The sequence below is a fragment of the Taeniopygia guttata genome, chromosome 10, assembly GCF_048771995.1.
Source record: "Taeniopygia guttata chromosome 10, bTaeGut7.mat, whole genome shotgun sequence".
NCBI classification, from domain to species: domain Eukaryota; kingdom Metazoa; phylum Chordata; class Aves; order Passeriformes; family Estrildidae; genus Taeniopygia; species Taeniopygia guttata.
The window spans coordinates 11,149,556-11,173,464 of NC_133035.1; the positions used below are offsets into that span (position 1 = coordinate 11,149,556).

Genomic DNA, 23,909 nt, shown 5'->3' on the forward strand with positions numbered 1-23,909 from the left:
CCCACATGCAAAGTGGAGTCAGGAGTGTTCCCAGACACCTCTGCCTTTGAGGTTATGTTAGCAAGCGCAAGCAGCTGGGGACACTTTTTGAAATTCGAATCTGCCTTTTCTTGGTTTGCTTGCTCCCCCCGTCGAGTGGCAAGAGTCATTGCTAGAGCTAAAACTCATCTCAGTTCAGCCCATGGTACTTAACAGAAGTCACTTCATCCTTTTATTACACAGGTAGTGAAACAGTGCACCAACACATATAATTTTCAAAAGGAAGCAAGAAGGTGATTCCTCTTTTAAACAAAAGGAGGAATTTAGCCAGCGTGTAGTTATTCAAGTGAGAAGGTGGTCTTTTCTGTATTTAATATTCCAGAGTGGTATTTGATGTAAATCCTTCCCCACAGTTCATTACATTAGCTCTTAGCTCAACCTGAGCATGCTGAGTGCCAAGTTCAGCATGCAGCATGTTTTATCACCAAGGAGAATGACGTCAACCTGGTGATCCTGCAGCTCCCCAGCTCGGGGGAGGAGGTACGGCTTTGTCTTCAGCCTAAAGATGAAATGGAATATGTTTGATAAGATTTTCTTGGTATTTGCAGTGTAGAATGTGTGAGGAATATTGCTTTTTACCTCCATAAAGAACTGTCCCTTTTCGCCTAAAAAAAACCCAAAAAAAACCAAACCCTCAAAAGTTACTTTGCTTGTAATATTATTCTACACAGAAAATGAATTTTTTCCTTTACAGATACCTAAGCTTTACAAGCAGACCCTCAGAGCCCTTTCACAGGTGGGTAAAATGAGCTGCAGGGAAGTACAGGGGCTTGTGGGCATCCACACTGCAGCAAACCCTGGCCTAGTCCTGGGGTAATCTGGCTGCTGCTGAGGGCTCTGGTGAGGATCCTGCCAAAAAACGTGAAGAGAAATGTAGAAAGCAGGTGCTTTATAAAGGTTTGTCTCTGGTGTTTTTCAGAGATACTGGTCAGAGCTCCTGAGATGCCAGAACTTTGTCCTCCCACCCCACTGTGTGCCAGGCTTGGTGAGACTCCTGGGAGAGCCGAATGCCATCGGTGGGCACAGAGTCACAGCACTGTCCCCACGCTGGGTGGTGCCAGCTGTTTCACACTCTGCTTACTGTAAGTAAGGCTCTGCAAGGACACAGCACAAATGTGAGAGCTCAGGAGCAGCTGAGATGCCCAGCCACCCCTCTGGGACTGGGCTGAGAACTGTGTGCATAACATCAGACATGACTTTTGGGGTTAATGAGGAAGAAAGTCTGCAACTGTTGGTATACAGACAATGTTCAGGACATTGTGAGAGCAGAGTGAAGTACTCCTCACCTGATAATCAAGACCTAAAAGCGAGTGGCCTTTCCCAGCCCCTCAAAATGCACGCTGGCAGACTCAGTACCAATATGCTGTCACCTGTTATGACAAAGCTCTGACAAGGCAAGGTCAGAAAGCAGAAAGGGTTTTAGCAGTTTTAGCTGCTCTATCATGCCAGGAACAAAAAAAAAAAAAAAAAAAAAAAAAAAAAAAAAAAACCCAAAAAAACCCACCAAACAAACAAACAAAAAAGGGCCAAAACACCAACCTACCATCCAACCGAAACCACACAGAAACCCCAACAACAAAAACAAAAAACAAACACCCAAAGCCTTGTTTTAAAATAAGCTGTTCTAAATAAACAAGTGTTCTTTGAACCACAGCAAAGTACGTATGTAACAATGTTTGTTAAGTAAATATCAGTGGCATGTTTAAGTCTGGCTCAGTAGGTATTGGCAAAGTGGTATTTGTGTTGCTTTTGTTGTAACAAGAATCAATCATGTTTGTAGAAGGTGGTCTGAAAAAAGGGACTTTGGATTTGGCATTTTATTTCTTCCATCTGCCTACCAGTAGCCCCACTTTGGGACTTAAAAATCTTTCCTAATACATTGAATTTGGTGAAGCTATATTTACTTCCATTGGCTTAGCTCTGTTCATAATCTGCCCCATGAGTATTACTTCTTACCCATGGATCCACTTCTTAGATAATTTTGTCTTTCTGAAGGAAATCTGTCCTAAGTCTGGTTGCAAATATGTGGTCACATTATTATAGCATATATCTGAAATGTCGCAGTCCTGGGGCTGAACAAAGTTCAGACCTACTTCCACCTTTTCTGATCAGATGCACCCTGAGCTTAGATTTTCTTCTTGTGCTGCAAACAAAGAGAGACAGAGAGCCCCACACAGGCTCTCCATCACTGCTGTGCCACTGTGCTGACCCAGTCATGAGATATTTGTAATGTGCAAACTCTACAGGGACTGAGACAACACAGCCCAAAAGCCAGTGGCTGCTTTTCCATTTGCAGCAAAACAAAAACACAACAAAACTACAAAAAACACCACCAAAAAAAAAAAAAAACCAAACCAAACAAACCAAACCAAACCACCATCCATTTCTAATTTAAACAGCTGTTTATATAGTTGTTTATATTTTTGTCTATTCTTTGACCTTTTGGTTGATATGAACTCTATGTTCAGGTAAGAGTTTAGATATAAACTGTAGTGCACAGAAAAATGCAAAGCAAGAGAACAGGTTGTAACAATGATAGTGCTGAATTTGAAATTCTCCACCAGAAACAAAGGAATTTTTTTCTGTTGGACAGGCTGTGAGGAAGTCGAACTGATTCTGACGTGTCTTTTCCTATATGTCAATACAAGCCACCTCTTGGGGCATGCTTAGAAATTTTCGGCTTAATAAATCCTTCCTGTCACCCTAGGACAACTACATGCTTCCATGTATGGGAGGCAAAATATTTACTTAATCAAGCATTTTATTACACAGACGATGAAATGTATCTGACTCTCACTGCACAGGCACAATAAAACGTAGTTCCAGTACAGCAGCCTGGCTGCAGCTTTCACCTCAGCACAGGGGCACAAGGTGTTGGAGTGGCCCCAGGCATCACCTGATGATTTGCTTTCTAGTATCAGAGAGGGAATGTAAAGGAATTTTGTTTAGAGATTGAGAGAAAACTTGAGCATATTCAACTGGCTGCAAAATACGTCCAAGGCAAGGGAGTTATTGCGCTACTTTTGGCCCAGCCCAGCCTGGACGAGGGCGGCGTGCAGGTGATTTGGGAGCTGCGGAACACCCACCTCAGGGGTGAGAAATGGCAGGTTTGTCCGGCCCCAGCCCTGCTGGAGAGACCCGGGAGCCGCTGAGAGCTGCTGGCTCTCCCTCAGCCTTGCCAGGGCTGTGCTAGCAGCGGGTGTTATTCTCCTGCTCCAGTCTGCAGGGTCAAGCACGTGTTATGGGAAGGAATGGAGGTGGACACGCACAGCAGATGCTGCAGGGGACAGTGCCTGCTGGAGGCAACAATTCAGCTGTGTGTGGATGAAGCCATCACTGGGGAAGCCGCTCCATGGCCCAGCCGAGGGCAGGCAGGGCTCCAGCGGGTGCCGAGCGTGGCGAGCTCGGCTCGGTCCGTAATGTCTGGGGGAAAGGCTGCGTTGGTGAGGCCGGCCTGCGGGAACAGAGCGCCCACCCCAGGAGGAGCGGCGAGCGGTCCGTCCCCAGCGCTGCCCCGGCACAGGGAGGGAGGAAGGCAGGCAGGCAGTGCCCGCCTTCTCCCCGCCCTCAGCCCGGGCGCACCGAGCGAGCCGCGCCCGCCGCGGGAAATGGCGGCGCCACGAGGGGAGGCGCGGCGGCTCATGGCGGCGGGGCCGGCCCCGCTCCGCCCGCGGCGGGCTGAGGTGCTGGAGGCGGCCGGACGGCAGCGGGAGAGCGGCGGAGCTCGGCACGGCCTCCCTCGCACACGGAGAGGCCCCGTCACCGTGCCACCGGAGCGCTCCCGTGCCGTGGCGCCGAGGCCCGGCCTGCCCGGGGCTGTGCCGTGAAGAGGCGCTGCGCCCGCGCCCTGCCCAGGTAAGCGCTGCCCGCCGGGGCCGCTGCCGCCCGGGAGGGGCTGCTCGTGGTGGTGGTTTTGTGAGGTAGCCCGGGACCCACTGCTGCAGCTTTTCTGCGGCTGTTTAAGCCACAGATTTGGTTCTAGATGTTATTTAGCTCCAGGTGTGGGATGAGCACGCTTTTGGCAGAGGGCTCAGCCCCTTGCAGCCGTTTTGTAAAGCAGTTTAGGTGTCGGTATCGCTTCCATCAGAGCAAGTAAAGCTTGAAAAATAAGCGTGTTTGGAAAAGGTTTCAGTAAGGTGGGCTAGGACACCTGAGTCCCAGTATATATTGGCAGCTGAGCACACCACGATAAACGCGATGGAAGGAAGATTGAATAAAAAGGCAGTGTTGTGTTTTGGACTGGCCCAGGACTGCAGTAGAGTCTGACGAGGAAGCAAAGCCTCACCTTTGCACGGTCCCTGCTTTGCTGTGTGCTGCTAAAGAGTGGTATTGATTACTGTTGGGAAACAGATGGGCAGTAAAAAGATTCAACTGAGTTTGAAGACAGGAATAGGAAATCGCCTTCCTGGCTGAGTGGTTAGGCTCTGCTGTCTACTTTAGGAGGGCTCAGTCTGTTCTGAGACTATTCAGGAGTTTCTTATGGTGATTCATCTGGAGGACTAAGAAAGTGGAGCCAGTGGCACTATATTGACTCCACTGATACTATCCTCCTAAATTAAATGGTGAGAGAACAAGGCCTGCCTGTGAGATAAAAGTCAGGACCTACTTGATCTACCTACAATGTTTTAATGACAGTGAGAGCGAGCAAGTAAAAAGTTGTGTGTTTCTGTAGTAAAAGATTGGATGTGTTTGTTTTAAATATATATTAAATGTATTTCGAGGCTGTTGTGTTGTCTCTTGTATTTGTGCTTTTGACGTGTCTCTGCTGTCTAATTGCTCACAGGCCCTTTGTTCCTGGCTCCAGCACCGGGTGTGGAGGGACACTGGACATGCCTTGGATTATGGTAACTGGTTTGGAAACTGTTTTCAGCCTCAGCAACCTGCGTGAGACCAGTGTGGTCTTCTGAAAGGGCTTCACGTGATGCCCTCCAGTGGCAACAACGTGAATTTGAAATCCCAGGGAATTGGAAAAAAAAGGGGTTTTGGCAGCCCTGGCAAAGTCCCCAGTTAGCTGCTGGGGGAGGTGTGGTTAGGGGTGTCCTGTCCTTGGCAGTTCCTGATGCTGCAAGTCCTGCAGGGATGCATGGATCACTGCTGCACATGAGGACTGCCTGAGGGCTTCAGCTGGCCAAAACCAGAGCTTTAGGCATGAGCTTCTGTACTTTGCAGAGGATGGATTTTGCTTTGTACCAGTGAATGCCCATAAGGAAAAGGAAGAAAAAGACCCAACAGGTACCAGGAAAAATGTAGCTTGCAGCACATTATGTTAGAGACAAGGACAACTCATTTTTAACTGACTGTTGCCCTACCACATGGTGTAGTTTAGCCAGAGTTCCTGTATACAGGCCAGAGGTAAGAACTCATTGTACCTCATCTGAGATACCTTTCAGTGCGGAGAAATAGATCAGCACAGTTGTCAAAGTTGAGTGCTATACCCTGAGTTCCAATAAACTGAATACACTGATGGATAAACTGAACATGCAGGGTTGGTGTAAGCTTACAGCTTAGTAGACCTCTGCAGGGGAAGTGGTGTATATAAATCCCAGTAAAGGATTTATATAGAGATTGTTCAGAGCAACAGCTGGTTTTAAGAAACACATGTTGTCAAGTTTTCTTGTGCTGTATAAATATTTAAGTGATGGGGTTTGGATTCCTAAGGGAGGAGAAGCTTGGGCTAGTGCCAACAGGTCAAGCTTTTATTAAACAGAAACATACAAACTCATTTCCCTTACTGCTTTTAACCTAGAAGCCAATTATTGCATATTTGTTCTTTCTTTCAGATAGCTCTGGCACTGCCTCAGCAGTCCTGTGCCATGCCTGGCGATGACCATGGGCCATTCTCCTGAGCAGGCTGCTCTGTACTCAGCCACTGGCAGCATAACAACGGAGCTGTTTGGTACCTGTGGAGTCCCAGTGTAAGGGTGTGTGAGCACCTTGCATTTGGCTCAGAAAATCTGTCCTTGCAACAGTCCAGCAAGAGGGCTGTGAAGTCCTGGGGACTTGTCAATTCAGTTCACCAGCTGGAAAGTATTTTGCCAGGTTAAAGCTATGGTTTAAAGACTTGAGGTGAAAGCTGGTGAAGGGGAGTGGAATCATGGGTTCACCAGCAGCCTTGAGCATTAGAGGCTCTGTTTGGAGGTTCAGATGTCCTCATACCTTTGCTCTGATATCTGTGTGTTACACTCTTTCAGGTATCGACTTGAAAATAAGAATGGGGGTCTCAGTTCTTGGCTGATAGGGGTAACCAGTGGGTAGAAGTTGGACCCAGAGTCAAGGAGTACATTTTCAAGCAAGGAATGGTGCTTTCTCACCACTTCCATCCCCTGCAGAGCTGTACCCTAGAGCTGCTGCTCCCTGGGTGGCCATGCCAGCATCAGCAGGGCACACATGGCCCAAACTGCTTTGCTCACTGGCAGACAAAGCAACTGAGTCTCTGGCCTGCTTACGGGAGGACTGGCAAAGTGACCAAAACAACCTTTTCTGCCCTGAAAATATCTTAATTCCTGGTAGGTTAAGAAATGATGCTGTGCTGGTATAGCTCAGTGTTGCTAAACCCATCCTATGAGGCTTTTGAAACAGATATCCAAGAGCAGCTGGTACTAATCACTGCTGTTAACAACATACTCAGCTCCTGTTTTTGTGGTTTCTAAAGACCTGTTTTTGCAATACTTTTTTAAAGCTCTTTGAGAAAGAACAGACAAGCTTTTGACACACAGTTCTATGTAAAATCTCTAGTTTTGCCAATGGCATTTATTTGTAGAGACCCTGCATATTGTAGAGGCCACTGCTTGTTCCTGGCGATTCCCTAGAATGGAAACTTAAACCAATGATTTTTGTAATGAATGTGCAATAAATCTGTGGAAAAGCTTATCTGTTAAAGATTCTTGATTGAGTTCAGGTAGTTTTAACATACATGGATGAGGCTGTTCAGAGCTGGCCAAGCCTGCTTGTCAGGCAGGGCTTGTCTTGCTTGGTGTCTGGAAGTGGAACCCAAACAAGGATGTCTGAACTGGCTGGGCCAGAGTCCCTCCAGCTTCACTGGACACCCACAGCTTCTAGGGCACAGCATGGAGTGGGATTCTTTAGTGCTGAGGGGGAGAACAGATCTGTGAGTGTGGAGGGAGGGTGCACCCCAGTGGAGGTGAGCATAGCTAAAAAGAAGCAGCTAAAAGTGATGCTTTAGGTTTTTCTGTAAGGACATCAAGCACTGCAAAAAGCCTACCTATCTTTTTTTCCCTGGGTGAATGTGTGAAAAGCATTCTGTAAAAAATGGCTTATGTTTGAGACTGGAGTGCAGGCTTGGGTGTTCCAGAAAGCCTCACTGGGTATGTAGGCACAAACATTTCACACACAGGGGAGGTGTATTTGACTATCTTGTGTCACAGACTTCATGTAGCAACAAGAACACTTGATCAGGAGATCAGCTTCATGGCTGTTTTCAGCTCCAGCAGCTGGAGTGATCATTACTTTTGCTGTTTTTGTTTTTCTTTAAGTTTTTAGCTCTTGAGTAGACTCAGGAGTAGAATTATAGATGGCTTGAGAACTGGGGAGTTCCCTAGGCTTCAGGTGGGTGTTGGGGGAACCTGTAGTCCAGTTGCCAGTGTGCTGTGTGGTGACAGTGTCACCTCTGAGAAGGAAGGTGTTCATTTCTAACGAGAATTCTGGGATGCTGATGGAACCTGTGACCACAGTGGCTTTTTGCTAAGATCCTTCCCAAGAGGATGCAAACTCCTAAGGGCTCAGGCTTGGCAGCTGGATTGGGTCAGGGTCGCTTTGCTCTTACCAGGGGGAAACAGCTGCTGTATAGGGAGTATGATGGTGCAGTTAATGCTGAAAGAGGGCATTGCTCAGGGCAGGTTACCCATGGGTGTGGTAGCTGCAGGACGCACGTTATGGCAGGACAGTCCATGGGGGTGTTGTAATTCCAGTATGTATCCTCAAGATACCAGGTGTTTCCAGTGCAAAGCAGGGGTGGACATAATGCTGGAAGTGTGAGTTGAATGTGTGAAGGTGCTGGGCAATATCTGCATTGAAAAATGCCAGTCTGCAGTTCTCGTAGTCCAGCAGGATGCCAATCCTTCTGGGGGGAACAGTAATTCTGATGTCAGGTGTCATCCCACTGTGCAGGAATTCGTACTTGTGCCTGCAGGCAAGAAAAATAAAGAGCTGAAGGCACCCTGGCTGCTCTCAAAGGGAAGCACTTCCTATACACAGGTGCCCAGGTTGCTCATGAGAGTCACAGGCAGTGATGATAATGTACCGTGTCCAGGGGAGAGCCAGCAGTGCAGCTGAGGCAAGAGGGGAGCTGGCATTTCTGCAGGCAGGTGTGACATATTTGCAGAGGTAGGACAGAGATCAAAACCAGTTAGGTATAGCTGGGTTTAGCCAGGTACGTAGTTTCTGGATTACATAGATCTATTACCCTAGTGTTGCTTCAGTTTCTTGTTTCAATGTGACAATGTCTCATTTCAGTGAGACAATGTACCACAGAGACCCTTCAGCTTGATTCAGTAGCACCGTCTCAGGCAATGGAAATGGGTGCTTTGAAGATGCAAATCTGCCAAAACACAAGTTCTGAAACAAGGAAGTTGGGCAAAATAACCCATACCAAATGCTTCTGGAACACCCTAAAAAAGCAGGAGGATTTGCTTAAGCAGTATCCTTCCAACACCAGTTTACAGGGACAGCAGTGGAATGTCAGAGGCTCCAGTCTCTGATCTGAGCCGATAAAAAATCTCTGGCTTCTCTGCTTCTCTGCCTGCAGGTGTAAGAGTTGTTCCTGTCAGAGACCTGCAGCCTACACAGCCCTTACCTTGAGGGTGTGATGATGTGCCTCATGCACCAGGATGAGTTGTTTGCCCCCAGGTGACCATGTCTTGGAGTGTTCTCAAAAGCCACACCAATTCTGTACTCTGTATCTTCCTCAACTTCCACCTCCCAGTAATGCTTTCCTGGAAATGGGATCAGACTGCCCAGGATGGCAATACATCTGTGGGAGACAGACAGGAGTGTTTTGGCAGGGCCTCTCTATAATGCTTCAGTGTTTAGATATGTTCAGGTATGCATATGCCTGGGCATTACATAGCAATAAACAAAAGCCACTTCTGCTGTCACCCTAGCAGTGCAGTGTGGATTTTTGATTCCAGTGAAATCCCCTTGCTGAGGAGCTGACACCCAGCCTGCAGGTTTCTTTGTGACACCTGCCCTATTTTTACTTGTGGGTAGCTTTGTATAAATAAGTGCCCTAGACACTCCAGGAGGATGGAGAACAGCATCCCATAGTGCCTGGGTTTTCTGGGAAAGTTAATGCTTGTTAGAAAAGAGACTGCTCTAGTGAACCCCAGCATAGTAGGGGGAAAAAGTACAGATTTTGCATTTTCTTTCCAAACAGCCGAGGTCACTCACCATTAGGAACTGAGCACTGTAACAGCATCAAGTTCCTGGGGCAGCTGGGGAGGAGGGAACCTGTGTACACTGGTTCCCTCTGTGTTTGGAGAGATTAGGAAGAATTGAACACAGTAGGAGAACTTGTAATATGCTGGGTACCTGGGCCATGAAATGTATGATAGGAACCATGCAGAAAATAACTCTTTTGTAAGTTGTGTAGTAGAGACAAAGATAATGTAATACAGAGAGACCCTTTATCTTGATTTACTGGCACAGTCTTGAAATCAAAGGAACTGGGTGCTTTGAAGATGCAAGTCTGCAAAAACACAGGTTCTAAAGCAAGAAAATTGGGCAAAATAACCCACTCCAAATGCTTCTAAAACACTCTTAGGAGAGCTTCTGAGCATTCTTACACCTCAGCTTTTTTTAGGAAAAGTACATGGTGTATCAGCTGTCATTGTCAAGGGGGACAGCAGGTTTCACACACACACAACTTTTATGTTTCTATAGTAGCATCTAAAGTTGTAAGTTACAAAGGAAAAGGATGTTGCTGGCAGACACTGAGGTCTTCTGGGCAATGCTGACAGAGCTGCACTCATCATTTGGAGGGCCTATTGTGTAAGGATGGGCATGCACAGCACAGTAGTTGTACTCTGCAGTTCACTTGTTTAGAGCAAGTGTAGAGTTCATTGTGAGTGCATGTAAATGTCTTGGGAACAACTTAAAGGTTGCTGAAATTGGAATTCAGAGAGTCTGTGTTGCTACAGCTTGAGAAGGAAAAGGAATGAAGCAAAATGGATGAGTGAACATCTGTGAACAAAACATGACCATAGTAATGAGAGCTGCAAAGCCTCCAAGGCAAACCTGACTCCACTGAAGAAAGAGTTAGGAAATAAATCAGCCACCCAAACTTAGGAGACCACACAAACTTCAGAAAGAAGAGTTTGCTATGTAATTTCCTTGGGAGCCTTTTTTCCCTTTTTTTTTTTTTTTTTTTTTTTTTTTCTTTTTTCAGTATCTTGGTTTGAAGGAGATTTGTGAAAGTTCATAGTGGTACCAAAACCTCAGCCTTTGAAGGAGATGAGTGTCAGCTCTGGCTGCTTATGTGAAACATAAAAGCATTCCATAGAAGTGGGATGAAATCCCATTTAAGATTACCATGATGGCTTTAATGAAAAGGATCACCAGTCTCCCAACTCTTTCCTACCAAGCCCTCTGGTAGCACTGCATTTCCATGGAGGGAATAAACTGTAGACTTGTATTATCCTGCAATGTCTGTCCTAGTTACATGGTGTTTCTGCGGTTTTGACTGGAAATATGCATTTTGGCAAGCTCAGTCTCTCACTTCAATGGCAAAGGGCCTAATTATTTTTTGAAAGTAATACCTGTTGGTCCAAATAGTATCAGTTATATTCCAGCAAGAGGTAAGTTTTCAGATCCCTTTTCTTTCCTTAGCATTTGTTATGGCACCTAAGTACCTGTTCAAATTTAGCTCAGTGTGCCAGACGTGTAAGTAGGCTTGTACATAATTGTGGCTGCTGTATCTGTAAACCTGTTTAAGAACTTGCATTAATTTCCAATTTCCAAAGAACAGCTGGACAGAGAGATTTCAACTCAAAAAATTAATCAGAGCTGCTGAAAGCCCCATTAGACATTTCCTGGCATCTATTAAAAGAACCAAAGAAACTGCAATGCCCCTGTATACCTTGTAAAGCTGTTATCATAGACAGGCAGATCACACTCTGGGTTTTCCAGTTCATCACATGAAATGGTAAATCCATCATCTAGAATTGCCAGCAGAGGATGGGCTGTATCCTCATTAAGGTAGAAGCAGGTGCCTGCAAGAGAAAATGCCTAAGGATAACTCCAGTATCTCCTTATAACATTAGAATTGCAGCAAGGGTGTGATGAAATGTTATTTGGATCCACAAAAAGATTCACCAGTGCTCTAGAAACAATCTGTGGCTGGCACTGAGAAGACAAGATCATATTTTTAAAATTTTTCTAATAAACGGCTATTTTACAGCTTAACACTTTTTAGTTTCAGCCTTGTGAAAAGCAGGGGACTTAGCCTGGTTTTGAACCCTACCAGGTCTCAAAGGTGCAGGCATTGTGCAGGAAGTAGCTATTCAGAGATGAGGGGTCCTCCCTGCAATGGACTGTCTGGTTTCAAGTAATCTGTTTTTATCACTGAAAAGAGAAAAGGGGCTTAAAGGACTCTCCATGGCCTCACTCATCCAAATAAATGCTGGGTACAGTTTGAAGAGAAAGGATCCTTCATGCTTCAGCACCTCCCTTGTCAGACCAGCCCTCAGAGAGGTAAGTCCAGCCGAGGACAGACGTGCTTCTGCCTTTCTTCCTGCAGAGACTTCACAGAGCAGGTCTGACACACTGGGGCCTGAGGAGCAGCCACGATTGGCACAGCTGCTGTTTGTACTTGGTGCTTGTTTATCCACCCCAGAAAGGATCAAAGGCCATTCACAGTGTTGGAGGTGGGTCCTTGCAACCGACAGATCAATTTGCATCAGCTGTTTGCATAATGTAGACTCCGAAAAGATTCATCTCCCCATGGTAATCCCAAATGAAATCATTATAATCAAACTGCAAGTTACTTCATTGCAAATACAATACAAACAATGACAGGGCAATTACAGGCATGTGCTGCTGAAAACAAACACATGCTGTGCAAACAGAATGGGCAATTTCAAATATTGAGTTTGATTTAAGCACTTGGAATATACACAAACGATGGTAACACAATGACAGTTTTCCTCTCCAGGGATTTTAGGATGATCATTTTTTTTCTGTGGTGTCACTGCTGTATGACAGAGAGTTTTTTTACTAAAACATAACTTTGTGTGGTCATCTTGCTGAATAAATACAATTTTCAAAGGTCTCACAGAAAATAAGGGCAGAAGAGACACAAGTAAGGTGTTGAGTGGCATGAGAAATTTGAGATGAGCAGTGAAGTTGCAGTGCCATTGCAGCAGTGATGAAAGTGAGCACTGATGTCTGCTAAATGGCTCTAGAAAGTGTTTCAGCCATCATTTCCAGCAGCAGCTTCATTACATGGTAATCGCTGAAGTAAAATCACAATCACACTACAAATTTCCTCATTGGTGTGTCAGTACTTTGCAGGCTGGCAATACGTGGGTGTTGAGTTGACACTGTCTTTTAAAATGTTTAGAAATTAGTAACTTTCAAGTGCCAAATGTACCAGACAGCAATAATATAAATTACAGAGCTAAAGCAGTGCACTTATTGTTACAAGAAGTTGGATTTTTTTTCATTCCTAAAAGGTTAACAGGTGTGTAATTAGATGTAGGAGATTAGGACCTGGTCCAGAGGCCATTGAAACCAGCAGGAATCTTTCTGTTAAGACAATAGATGCTACAAAAGGCTGCTGGAGTTGTTCCAAGCTGCACAGTACCTGTGGTGTGTATCAGAACGGGTTCACTTCTTTCACTGCAGCCACCCAGGTTTTGGGCTCTGACACAGATCTGATACTTTTGTGTTGGCTGGAGGTGAATTAGGACTTCGCAGTTAGGGATCCCAACAATAGATCTACAGAAAAGAAATCCATGGAAATTACAGGGTACAAAACAAAGGTAGGCCTTTGAAATTATTTTTCTGAGCAACAAAGAAGACATTACACTTCAACTTTCATGTAACCAATCAACAACAATTTACCTTGTACAGTTGTCAGTAGCAGGGCAAGAGAGAGTCTGTCACAGACCACAGATTTTTACATTTGCTTCTGCCCTTTTCCCATACCCATAATTCTCATATAGAAATTTCTGATTAACATTTTATAGCTGATTTCAGTAAGAGGATTGTTTGTAAATGTAAATTCACCAGAAGGTCATGGGTCCTTCCTTAGTCCTATCTGATGCCACTAAACTGAAATGGTTTCATCTCTACAGGCCATGGGATCAATAGAAGAGTAACTCACTCAGTAATAATATCATCATTTTCTTCATCTGTCAGCTTGGACAATTCAACTGTGTAGGAATCAACAGGATTAATGTCTCTGGATTCCCAGCACACCAGTGCTGCATTTTCACAGCTTCGGATCTTTTTATTCTTTATGGTAGGTGGTGAAGGAGCTAAAAAGCAGGGCAAAGAACAATTCTAAGTTGTTACTTGAAGATGTTTGCAAACAACATGCTTTGAAGACAAAAAAATAGAAAAATGTTGTTTACTAATGCTGTGTAGTAAAAAAGCCTGCTTCTCCAATGGACAATAAACACCAGGTAGAGTGATTAACAGAATTATAAAGACTTCATTTAGACTATAAAGGTCCCAATAGAATTAAACAGAGACCTAACATAAAGACTGATTACACAACTGTTTTCTATCATTAGTTTTATCTTTGTCATAAAGGTGCATCTCTGCTCTGAGATGTCAAAGACATCTGGAACAAGCCCTTGAAGGTCTCACACTGATTTGCTCAGTCTGATGTCAGGATTTCACACAATGTCCTAGACTGAGCTGCAGTTTAGAAGAACAGCATAACAGGTGAATCCACAAAATGTCCATAGGCCAATAAAAGGAGAGCTGGGATACATCTGGCAGAACCAGGAAACCTGAACTTTATTCACAGCTGGTCTACATGCTTGTATTTAAATCAGTTATTTTATTCTCTGCTTCTGTTTCTTCCACTCTGAAACAGGGACAGTTGGCATGATAGGCTCTCCAAACAAAAGTAGGGAATTCCCATGCAGTCTGGAGGCTTCCGTCAGAAGAAAGAAAGCACCCAGAAAGCATTACTTAAGAGATAATTTTGAATTTCACTATGGAAGTTACAAAGTCATATGAATGAAATATTTTTACCTGTTACATAAACTGCTCTTTCACTTGGTGGACTGATACCGGAGGCATTTAAAGCACTGACCCAAAATTCATACTGTGTATTTGGCAACAGATCAGTAATGGTGCAGTATGTTTCTTTGACTTTTAGTGTATGCTCTGAAATGACAACAACAAAGCATTTACAGTGCCTTTACACACTTGCCCACTCTTCCCCAAAACTGCATCACACAGTGGAGCTGAAGTGCATTGTTTTGGGTGCTGCATTCAGGAGAGCTCTTTGTGCTCCACACCCCTTGATCAGCAGGAAGGCATTTTTAAAATGCCTTCCTCTAAAGCTGCATAAATCAGATGGGACAAGAGCTGAAGCTATTTTACTGCTCATTTCTCATTCTTCATCTTATAAAATTTTGATAGTTTCTGCTTTTTTTTCTCAACTGGCCACTGGCACTCTACTGGCTTCCACTTTTGAAGGTTCTGCAAGAACAGTATTAGCAAAGGCAGTTTTGTCACAAGGCTGGGACATTTTGGTTCTGTTGCTCTTTGTGTGCTTGTGCATCTTAAGAAGTTACAGCCTATTATTAGCACTAAGATAAGCTGTAAAATCATCTGGGGGTTTCAGTTGGAGTGCTGATAATATGATGATTTGCTCTTTAAAAATAATGTGCCATAGATGCAGCACATGTTCTAATACAGTGCCCACCCTCCAGAAATCCGTGTGACTCCATCCACTGTCCCCTTCCCATTCCTGCTATCCCTGCTGCTGCCGTGTCCTGTCTTAGCTCCTGTGATGGTCCTGCTGCAGCTGGCAGCATGGCAGACCTGGCAGGGGAAGAGGGACAAAGCAGATGGTGGTGGCAGATAGGACAGTTTTGGTGGCAGACAGAGTGCACAGGGCATGCAGAGGCACTTTGGCATCAGCTGGTTTTGCCAGTGGAGGGCTGAGGTGTCCCTTTGCCCCAAGCCTCCTTACCTGCTGGCCCATCACTGTGCCTCTCATTGCTCACTGGTTGGTAGCACAGCTGATAGCACTCCACAGTGTCATCCGAGAAGAGGCCCCAGCAAACTCTCAGTGAAGTGCCAGTTGCTGCATTGGGAGCCTGGGGATTGATCACAGGGGCACAAGGAGCTGCAGAGGAAAAAACAGGTCAGTTTTTGAATGTATAATCATGGTTTGTTGTACCTCTCTTCTCACAAAGATGTTTGCACAAAGCCTTGGCATGAAAAGGGTCATGGTCATATTCCTCCATTCCTCCCACATGGAGAAAAGTCAGGAGCTGACTCTGTCAACAACTGCAGATAGTAATCAAGTCACTTGTGTGTGAGAACTAGTCTAGCTTCAAAACAAAGTCAAACCAATGAAATAAATAAACCTCAGGCAAGTTATCACCAATTAAGTGTGCCTGACCCCTCAACAGCAGGGGGAAATCTTCATGAGTCTTCTAGGAAATCATCCAGCAAAAGCAAGGAAGTCCCAGTTTAGCAGTAATTCTGATAATTTTATATTGAAAACAAATGGGGGGAAAAAATCCAAAAATGTCTTCCAGTGTCCCTGTATATACAGGCAAAAAAAAAAAAAAAAAAAACTAGAAGGAAAACTAGGGAGAAGTTAATTCTGCCTTTTCAGATCTCCTTTAAAAGAAGTAATGTTTAATACATATCCTTACTTAAATGTAAATAGGTGTGAAATAATGATCAATTAGGAAGAGTACCTGGAATAGCATTAATGGAATTCATTAGTTGTTCAACTTCAGAGACATCTATGACCCGCTCTTCAAAGTCTGGCAGTGTTGAAAGCTCTAAATCCACTTCTTTCTTTAAGAATTCTTCCAGCCTGTAATTGTAAGAGGAAAAAAATAATGTCTAATTTGAAGTATCATAGTGTTGGAGGCATCTGTCTATGATGCCTATTTTTAAGAGAAAAAGAACAGCAGACTCCAAATTAACATCCATTTCCTTAAAATGCCATTTTCATAGCTGTACAAGCTCAGCCTCCTCTGCCTGCTGCCTGGAGATATGTGGCCATCAGTGTCCCAAGGTGCCAAAGAGAGCTGGCTGCTGCTGGGATCGAGGGCCACCCTGGTGTGCCCCGCTCCTGCAGCGAGCTGGCTGCGCACACTGAGCAGGGGAGTGGGGTGTGCCCAGCACCTCGCTGTGGGAAGCACCCTATCAGCTCCATAACTTCCATTATTTTGAATTTACACTATTACTAATTCACGACCTCGTTGCTCTAGGTGTTGTAAATTTGAAAGAAAGGGTTATCTTTTCTCTGTGCTTTCATGAACAATAACAGTCAATTAAGAGGCTGTTTTTTGCATATGATTTAGTGTGGCCTAAGACTTCTTCAAATTGCTTCAAGATTTTGCAGTATCTGTTCTGAGCTCCCACAGCTTGACTTTCTACTCCACTATATTAATCCATAAATAAGCCCGTTACAATATATTTAGGGAGCTCAAATTTAGTCTCATTTGGATCCAGAGTGTTTTTTTTCAAGAGCTTTAGCAATCCTGTTTCTCAGTAAAATTAGTTCCTTATGACTAAGCTGAAAACACTGATTTATTCAGGCTCTAACTCTCCTTTCAGATTTCTTGAAACTGGATCCAAACAAGTGTTGAGTGTTAAGTTTCTTAGAGCAACTTTTTCTGATGCACTTTAAAACAAAAAATGCTAAATATTTCAACAGCTCCAGTGGCTTAGACAACATTTGTGTGCCTGAACAAAGTCCAGACCACACAAGCATCTCCAATAACCTGTTCCATTAGCAGGAAGAAATGTGACACAAAATCCAAGACTGTGATACTACCTGTCAACCATGGTTACTGCTGCCTGTTGGAAAAAAAGGAGAGAGAGTTAGAGTTAAAAAAGTTCAGAGTGAGACTACCTCATGCTGGTGGCCTGTCTTACACAAATTGCCCCAAATGCAATACTTGGAATGAAGTAATTTGCTCTCACCCAACTCTGAGAACAAAGCCAGCCCTTTCTATTGAAATGGACAGATCTTGGCTAAATTTACAGTAAGATAATGAGCAATATCAGGTAGTCATCAGTGTCTGCCCATCTAGACTTTAGACTGATTCCTCCCTTGGTTGTCCAAAGTGCCAACAGATCCCTCACAAATAAAAACCAAAATCATCTGGGCAAAAGAACTAATGAATTGTTCTGTGCTGGAGGGAGTCTGAGCAGTGCATGTAACTGGAAGACAGGTGTGCAGTGCCATGAGAAACCTCAGCCCCTGAGAGCTCAAGACCAACATTCACTTCTTGATGAATAATGGCTCTTAGGGGCAATATAAAGCTGTTTACAAGCTAAGAAGAAAATAAGTTTATTCTAGAGATGCAGAAGAATGGGAGAAGTCAGCTCATGTGAAGAACTTAGTAGGCTGGAGTCATAGCAAACTGACCCACAGAAGTAGACTAGGTGGTATTATGAGATTTGTTTATTGTCCAGTTCAGAAATTACTGTCACTGTAATACAGAAATGCTCCCACCCACCTTAGTCACAGGACAGCTCAGGTGAGAGCAATCACTCATCATCAGTGAAAATTCTGATTTTTTTTCCAATTATTTTTCTACCTGCCAAAGAAAAATATCTTCTTGACACCACCTCAGGAGTGGGATTTCATCCATAACTTTGCAGGAGCTCTTGACGTATTTCAGCTGAACTTTCCTCCAAAATGAGCAAGAAAAGGAAACATCTTCCTAAGTGATTACATCAGCCTGCCTGCTGTGAGCCCAGAATAGAGCAAGAGAGCTGAGCCTGCACAAGGCAAGGAACACTAAGTGCTTTCAGAGTTTCCCCAGATAAGTATTTCAGCAAGATATCTTCTCTTTGAACCCCAGTGTGACTCAAAAATGAACAAGCATCCAAATTACAAACTTCTGCTTCTGCATTTTGCCCCCATTGTGTTGCTCTACTAAGTCAATGCCACCATGACAAGAACCAGGAGCAGTGACATCACCATGGACTGAGCATCCCAAATTCTCCTTAGCAATAAGGCTGCTTGGAACTTCTCAGATAGGAACTACTTGCAAACATCAAAAAGCACTGTGACAGTTAAAGCTCTTTACCTTCATAAATTCAGCTTTGTCGTTTTCCAGGAAAAGCTCCTGGGTTTCATCTGTCAGCTCCTTGCAGGTGTCAAGATGTTTCCCACAGCTGACCAGCTGCTCATACAGAGCTTCCAGCTTCTGCCTCTTCTCTTCTCCCAGTGCTTCCAGCTGCTCCTCATACTTCTGAGCAAGCACTTGCACTGCATCATTGTAATGCACCTCAAAGTTCTGCTCCTGCCTCCCAAAATTTTCCTGCAAGGTATTTGAAGGTTTGTACCTTGGCATCAAGCCTGATCCAAAGGTCATGCAGAGAAAAATCTTACTCTAGTCTGCATAGACTTCTCCTTACCATAGAGGTAATATGTCATGATTTAATTCACAAAACTAGGAAATGGTACCAGTACACAGAAGCTTTAATTTGACTTATGTGCATTTTTAGGGGTTTACTCTGATCATTCACCCCCCACCAAAGCACAAAAGTGTTGGATTTTGTTCCAGACATAATAGCAACAGAATTACAGCAGGAACAATGATGTAAAGCAACATAAACCCAGGGAGCACAACTAGGATATATCCTAGCCATAATCTCACAAGCATTTCCACCAACACAGTCAACCACATCCTTCCATGAAAGAAACCAAGGTAACTCAGTGGGATAGGATTTGTGCTGAGGGAGCTGAGTAGCTAATGCTGGTATCCTCACTCACAGCTGGAGAAAGCATTAGGAAGGAAGATTTAAGGAGCAGGCAAGTCAAGAAGCAGTCCCAGCAGCTGCTCACTGTTCAGGCACTGATGTCCTCCTGTGCCACACGCAGCAGAGAAAAGACTGCAGTGCCTTGAGTTATTGCTTCAGTTTGAACTTTCTGCCAGCTGACCTCCTTCCCCTGGGGCCAAGTTGAGAGCAGTGAGCTGGAACACAACTCTTGAAGTCATCAGCCTCATCAACAGCTGGTCCAAGGATTTGCCTGGATTTGACACTTCTGTGAATGAAGCTGAGGGAACACAAGGGCTGCACTCCGGACTGACTAATTAGATCACAGCTCTTTGGCCATTTAAAGCTAAGATGACCTGAGTGGGGGGTCACTTTATTTTTGAATGCAAACTTCTGTGCAAATTATAAATGTGGTTTTACTAGCCCACTTAAAAAAATCTTTAGGATGAGCTTTCCTGAGTATTTCAGTCTAGACAAACCCCAAGATAACTCTGTGCTCTGTTACTGTATGTACTCACCTCATTAACAACTGAAGACTATGAATGTCAGTATGACTGTTTAACCTCACTACCATAAAGTTAGCCTAAGAGAAAATGCCTTACCTCTACAGTGATGAAGATTTCCTCCAAATGGCTGGCAACATTTTCCATCTGAGCAATCTGTTCTTCCAATTTGCACATGTTTTTATGGATCTCCTCCTACAAAACACCTAGTGTGATTCTTACTGTCTGAAGACTGTTTTAGAGGCACCACAGTACACCCGTGTTACTCTCACCTTTTCACTTTCCACAGCACTGGGGAGCTGAGCAACCTCGTGATCCTTGTGTTCACCAAATAGTTTGTCAAAAGCTCGGATTGGTATCTTGCAGGTGGAACAAAAAACATCTGCTGCTTCTTCCTCTTCCTCTTCCTCCTCCTCCTCACTGACAGCCTGACTGTTCCACTCATCTGACATGCCGCCACTGCTTAGCCCCCCTCTGGACCATATGCTGCTCTCAGCCTCATCATCTGCTCTGGCTTTGCTCTGATTTTCACCTTGAGAAGCCTCATCAGGAAACCCTTGTTGCTTTGTGCTTTGACTTGGATCTTTCACTGAAGAGCTGCTTTTTGATATGTTATATATGGAGTCTTGTAATCCTGCTTTTCCTGTGCGAGCTGGTGGCCATCTGCTCTCCACCTTCTCCAGATGTCCTTCAAGAAGCTCAAGCTCTTTTTCTCTATCCTCATCGAGTCCATACATCTTAGCCAACTCTGCAACCTCCTTTTCCAAGTCATAGCCAACTTCTTGTGGGCGCTGAACTTTTTCACTACTCAATGCAGATTCCCTCCTCGTATCCCCCAGAGATCTGTCTCCTTGACCAGAGAGCTCTTCAGGAAAGATATCAAACCTCTCCTTTGATCCATAGAGATCCATGTGATAGAAGATCAGACCTTCAGTCTCAGTGTCACTGGCCTCTGGGACTGGTGGGGAAGCTGAATGATGTTGTGACTGGCTGTTAGTCTCATAGTCTCTCGTGCTGCCAGATCTGGATGACATTGGTATCCTCAGGGAGGCTTTTGAGATGATGAGTCTCAAGCTTGTAAAAGATAAGAAAGGTTTTTACCTACATACTTAGATACCAAGATTGAGTTTTTCTTGCTTAAAAGTATATGGATAGGATAGATTTGGCCGAGGACTGCTCAGGTCCTGAAGCAGAAATCTTTTGGAAAAACCAAAGTCAGTAGCTTCGCTCCCTAAGTGAAGCTTCTGAAGGGAAGCTACAGGAAGCTTGTTTTCTTCTCACCCCAGTGCAAAGCACAGCAGAGAGCTGTCTCTGGTGTGCATCCTCTTTTCTGAGTACCTCATCTGTGACCATGATCCCTGATTTCCAAACTGTGGAGTAGTCCTGTCCTCAGATAAACGCTGTGACTGTGCTCCAGGCACAGTTAGTGCCGTTCTGAGCAATTTGAAATGGCCTGGTTTGAAGCCTGCTCACTCCTCGGCTGCTGTCAAGCATGTTTTCTGAACTGTCAGTCAGGCATAATGTAGAATGTCCTCTGCTGTGACCACTGATGCCACAGAACACACAAGTAAATGCCCTGGAAAGTCCTGCTCTGTACTTTTCAAGGTGCCATTCCTAATACTGAAACTTGATTCGAGGTCTTGGGTCCTTTCTAAAAAATATCACAGAGGAAACATACTGCTCTTTGGGGTTTCTCATGTGCTGTGGAAAATATGCATTTTAACATAAAAAGCATCCAGTAACTAGGGAACAAGGCAAACCATTGACCTGGACTGAGAGATGCCTGCTCTGACCCAAACCTTGCACGTTTTGTCTATTCTGTGCAAGGAGGGAGGTGTGAAAAGAGCATGTGCAGGTGGCATGCAAAGCTGTATGATAAAGCAGATGCATGTGGGATAACATTAAAAGTGCAAAGGTAATTTTAATGCTGATTCCCAGGCCCACTCTTTCAAATCAGCCTGTATTAAGGCAGTGAAATAATGCCAGTACAGAGTCAGAGCTCTTTCTGAGCTGAAATGTCCCCACAGCCCTTCACTGCTCACCAACATGAATGGAATCATAGCTACAAAACTACTCAGATCAATTTTATCAGCAGTTTAGTACCACAAGCAAAAAATTTCATGGAAAGATTTCAGCTGAATATCAATTAATCTGTAATTATATCTAGTCCTAGGTAAGTGAAACATATGAAAGCTTTAAAATCACTTTCTCACAGAAGAAAAAAGCCCAAAAGGTTGGTCAGACATCAGTGTTATCAGAGCTTCTGGATAAGCTTTCTTATAAGATTGCTTTCAAACTACTATTTATGGTCTTTTTAGTTTTGAAGAGTTGCCATCACCTCAAATTTATTTCATCAGTATTTTACTAATTTTCCTGAGAAATGCTTAGCTAACAGAGTCAACACAGTAACTTTGTAGAAAGCAACTTCCCAAACCAGTGAAAAATACTGAGACATTTTGCACTCTGGTTTTATATCCCTGGCTGAGTCCAGCTCTACAGACCTGTAAGAAAACCTACACAGAAGTTCATCGTTTGTCTTCTGGCACTGCAGACATGGGTGTGGATTCTACAGTTAGCAATATCCTACTATGCACATAAAACACTGAAGTTAGGCAGAAATACTATTTATGCTAAAGGCAATGAAATAAATCATGCAAATTCTAACATTTTAAACAGAGAAAAGATCTTAACACATACCAGAAAATGTTGTCTGGTTCCCGCAAAGACTTTTTTCCCCATAATTAAAACAATAAGGCTTGCTTTAGAAGCTACCACTAATTAGAAAAGTGAATTAACATTTATTTTTCCTACCAAAATGAAATGAATTAAAATTAGCATAATTAAGCTTGTCTGCAATCCTGCTGCCTAAATAAGATTTTCAGATGATTGCTCAGTGTTTGCTTGCTTTGCAGGCACAGATAAAATTACATGAAGCACGTTCAGATCCGTGACCGTCAGTTATCGTAAATACACAACAAAGAAGGTTACTACCTAAAAACTTGCCTTCTATCTTAAGACGTCATAAATTCTTCTGATAGCTCAGATGGCATCAAAGTTAACTTCTATTCCCCCTAGTAAAAATTAATTCACACGAAAGCAATTCCTTGCCACTTTCCTATAACTGCAGTTGGAAGACTTATTGCCGTAACCTTACCCTGCCTCTTTGCTCAGATAGGGGCATGCCAGCAATGAGCAATGGCACAAATATAGATGTTCCCCAGCTGTCCTTCAGCAGTGTGCTGCTTGAGTGTCACCAGGACGAACGTCATACACTGAGAACAGGCTCTGAAGTACTTTGAACGGTTACAGAGAGCCCTCACTGAAGCCAGAGTACCCTCTCACTTTTGGAGGTGGTATTAATAAACGCTGCAGAGTGCACTCATTGCCTCTGAGTGTGATTTCCAAGGCTGGGGTGTTAGGCAGAGTGTCCTGTGTGGGATACACAAAACGTGCAAACAACTCACATGGCTGGACATGTGTTTACAGAGTTGCAAAACTTAATGGAAGTACCTGTTTTGTTCTTTGCAAACACTTACAGGTAAAGTCCTCTCTCTCAAATTAGCAGGAGCTTTTCTATGGGGCTGAGTTGAAATCATGATCACATATTAGGGAAAAAAGAAAAAATAAAGTCTAGAATTTAGAAAACAAAAAATCATACCGTTGCATATGCTTATTATACTTATCCATACATCATCACCCTGTGTGTGTATGCCACAGCTCTGGAAAGCTAATTATGGTCCCCACTAGGGAGGTCTTCACAGGAATATATATCCCTGCAGTCTGTGCTCAGTAGGGGTCTACCTGATAAAAAACAGGCTGTGTGTTACCACTGATTATTGTGACTGCTGTAGCACTTGAGCTTTGTGAATCTGCTCAAACCCACAGCTCCCCAGCACACACAGGCTGCTGCTTGTGAACATGCTACTGAGCCAGCCCTGCTGGCAGCAGATTTTTAAGCAGGTTTGAGAATATTGTATTATATATGGCTTGAGCTCAGGGGACGCCACAAGGGACAACGTCTATTAGATCTTGACACAGCTCTGCTTTTTCCTCCTTTTCCAATTATCTTCGTGTCATTTCCTCACTTTTCTAGCAGTGCAATTGTTTGCTGTTTGGTGAGGAATCACAAGTTAATTGCCCATGTAGGCACGATCTCATTACTGCTAACAGTGCTTCTATCATCTGTGAGATTAGAGCAGAAGTGTTTTCATACAAGTGACGCAGCCCTTGCTGAAACGTTAACATTTATGCTGTCTGACAGATTTGATTAATTTTTCAAACGAGAGCTTATTTTTGCTTTGTGTTAAGCTACGTTACCTTACAGGCCTTAATTTCTCAAAAAATTAGCAGTACTTTGCTGCCAAAGACTGGAATATAGCATTTGGTGGAGAGTGAATTGCATTCTCCCTG

General features: G+C 44.0%; 1 protein-coding gene, 1 long non-coding RNA gene and 1 other non-coding gene across 5 annotated transcripts; 2 read left to right on the plus strand and 1 right to left on the minus strand.

The window, feature by feature from the left end:
• The first annotated feature begins 3,594 nt into the window (after window positions 1-3,594).
• Window positions 3,595-6,909, plus strand: LOC121468063 (uncharacterized). The gene is made up of 3 exons (XR_005981553.2): window positions 3,595-3,894; window positions 4,823-4,883; window positions 5,820-6,909. It is a non-coding gene; the product is annotated as an uncharacterized lncRNA (long non-coding RNA).
• LOC115496736 (small Cajal body-specific RNA 15) lies at window positions 4,531-4,662 on the plus strand. The gene has a single exon (XR_003962251.1).
• FSD2 (fibronectin type III and SPRY domain containing 2) lies at window positions 6,756-22,834 on the minus strand. Of its 3 annotated transcripts, none has more exons than XM_072933743.1 (13): window positions 22,503-22,834; window positions 19,772-20,573; window positions 19,599-19,694; window positions 18,303-18,536; window positions 17,039-17,061; window positions 15,948-16,069; window positions 15,209-15,364; window positions 14,260-14,394; window positions 13,379-13,532; window positions 12,857-12,990; window positions 11,132-11,264; window positions 8,852-9,028; window positions 6,756-8,182 (listed from the first exon to the last, which is right to left on the minus strand). In XM_072933743.1, the coding sequence occupies exons 2-13, from the start codon at window positions 20,531-20,533 to the stop codon at window positions 7,930-7,932; spliced, it is 2,379 nt and encodes a 792-aa protein (XP_072789844.1). In that variant the 5' UTR covers window positions 20,534-20,573; window positions 22,503-22,834; the 3' UTR covers window positions 6,756-7,929. The 3 variants fall into 3 exon arrangements, with proteins under 3 accessions (XP_072789844.1, XP_002197073.4, XP_030137617.3); XM_002197037.5 differs by having other exon boundaries at window positions 22,197-22,834; XM_030281757.4 differs by having other exon boundaries at window positions 22,491-22,833.
• Window positions 22,835-23,909: the final 1,075 nt, after the last annotated feature.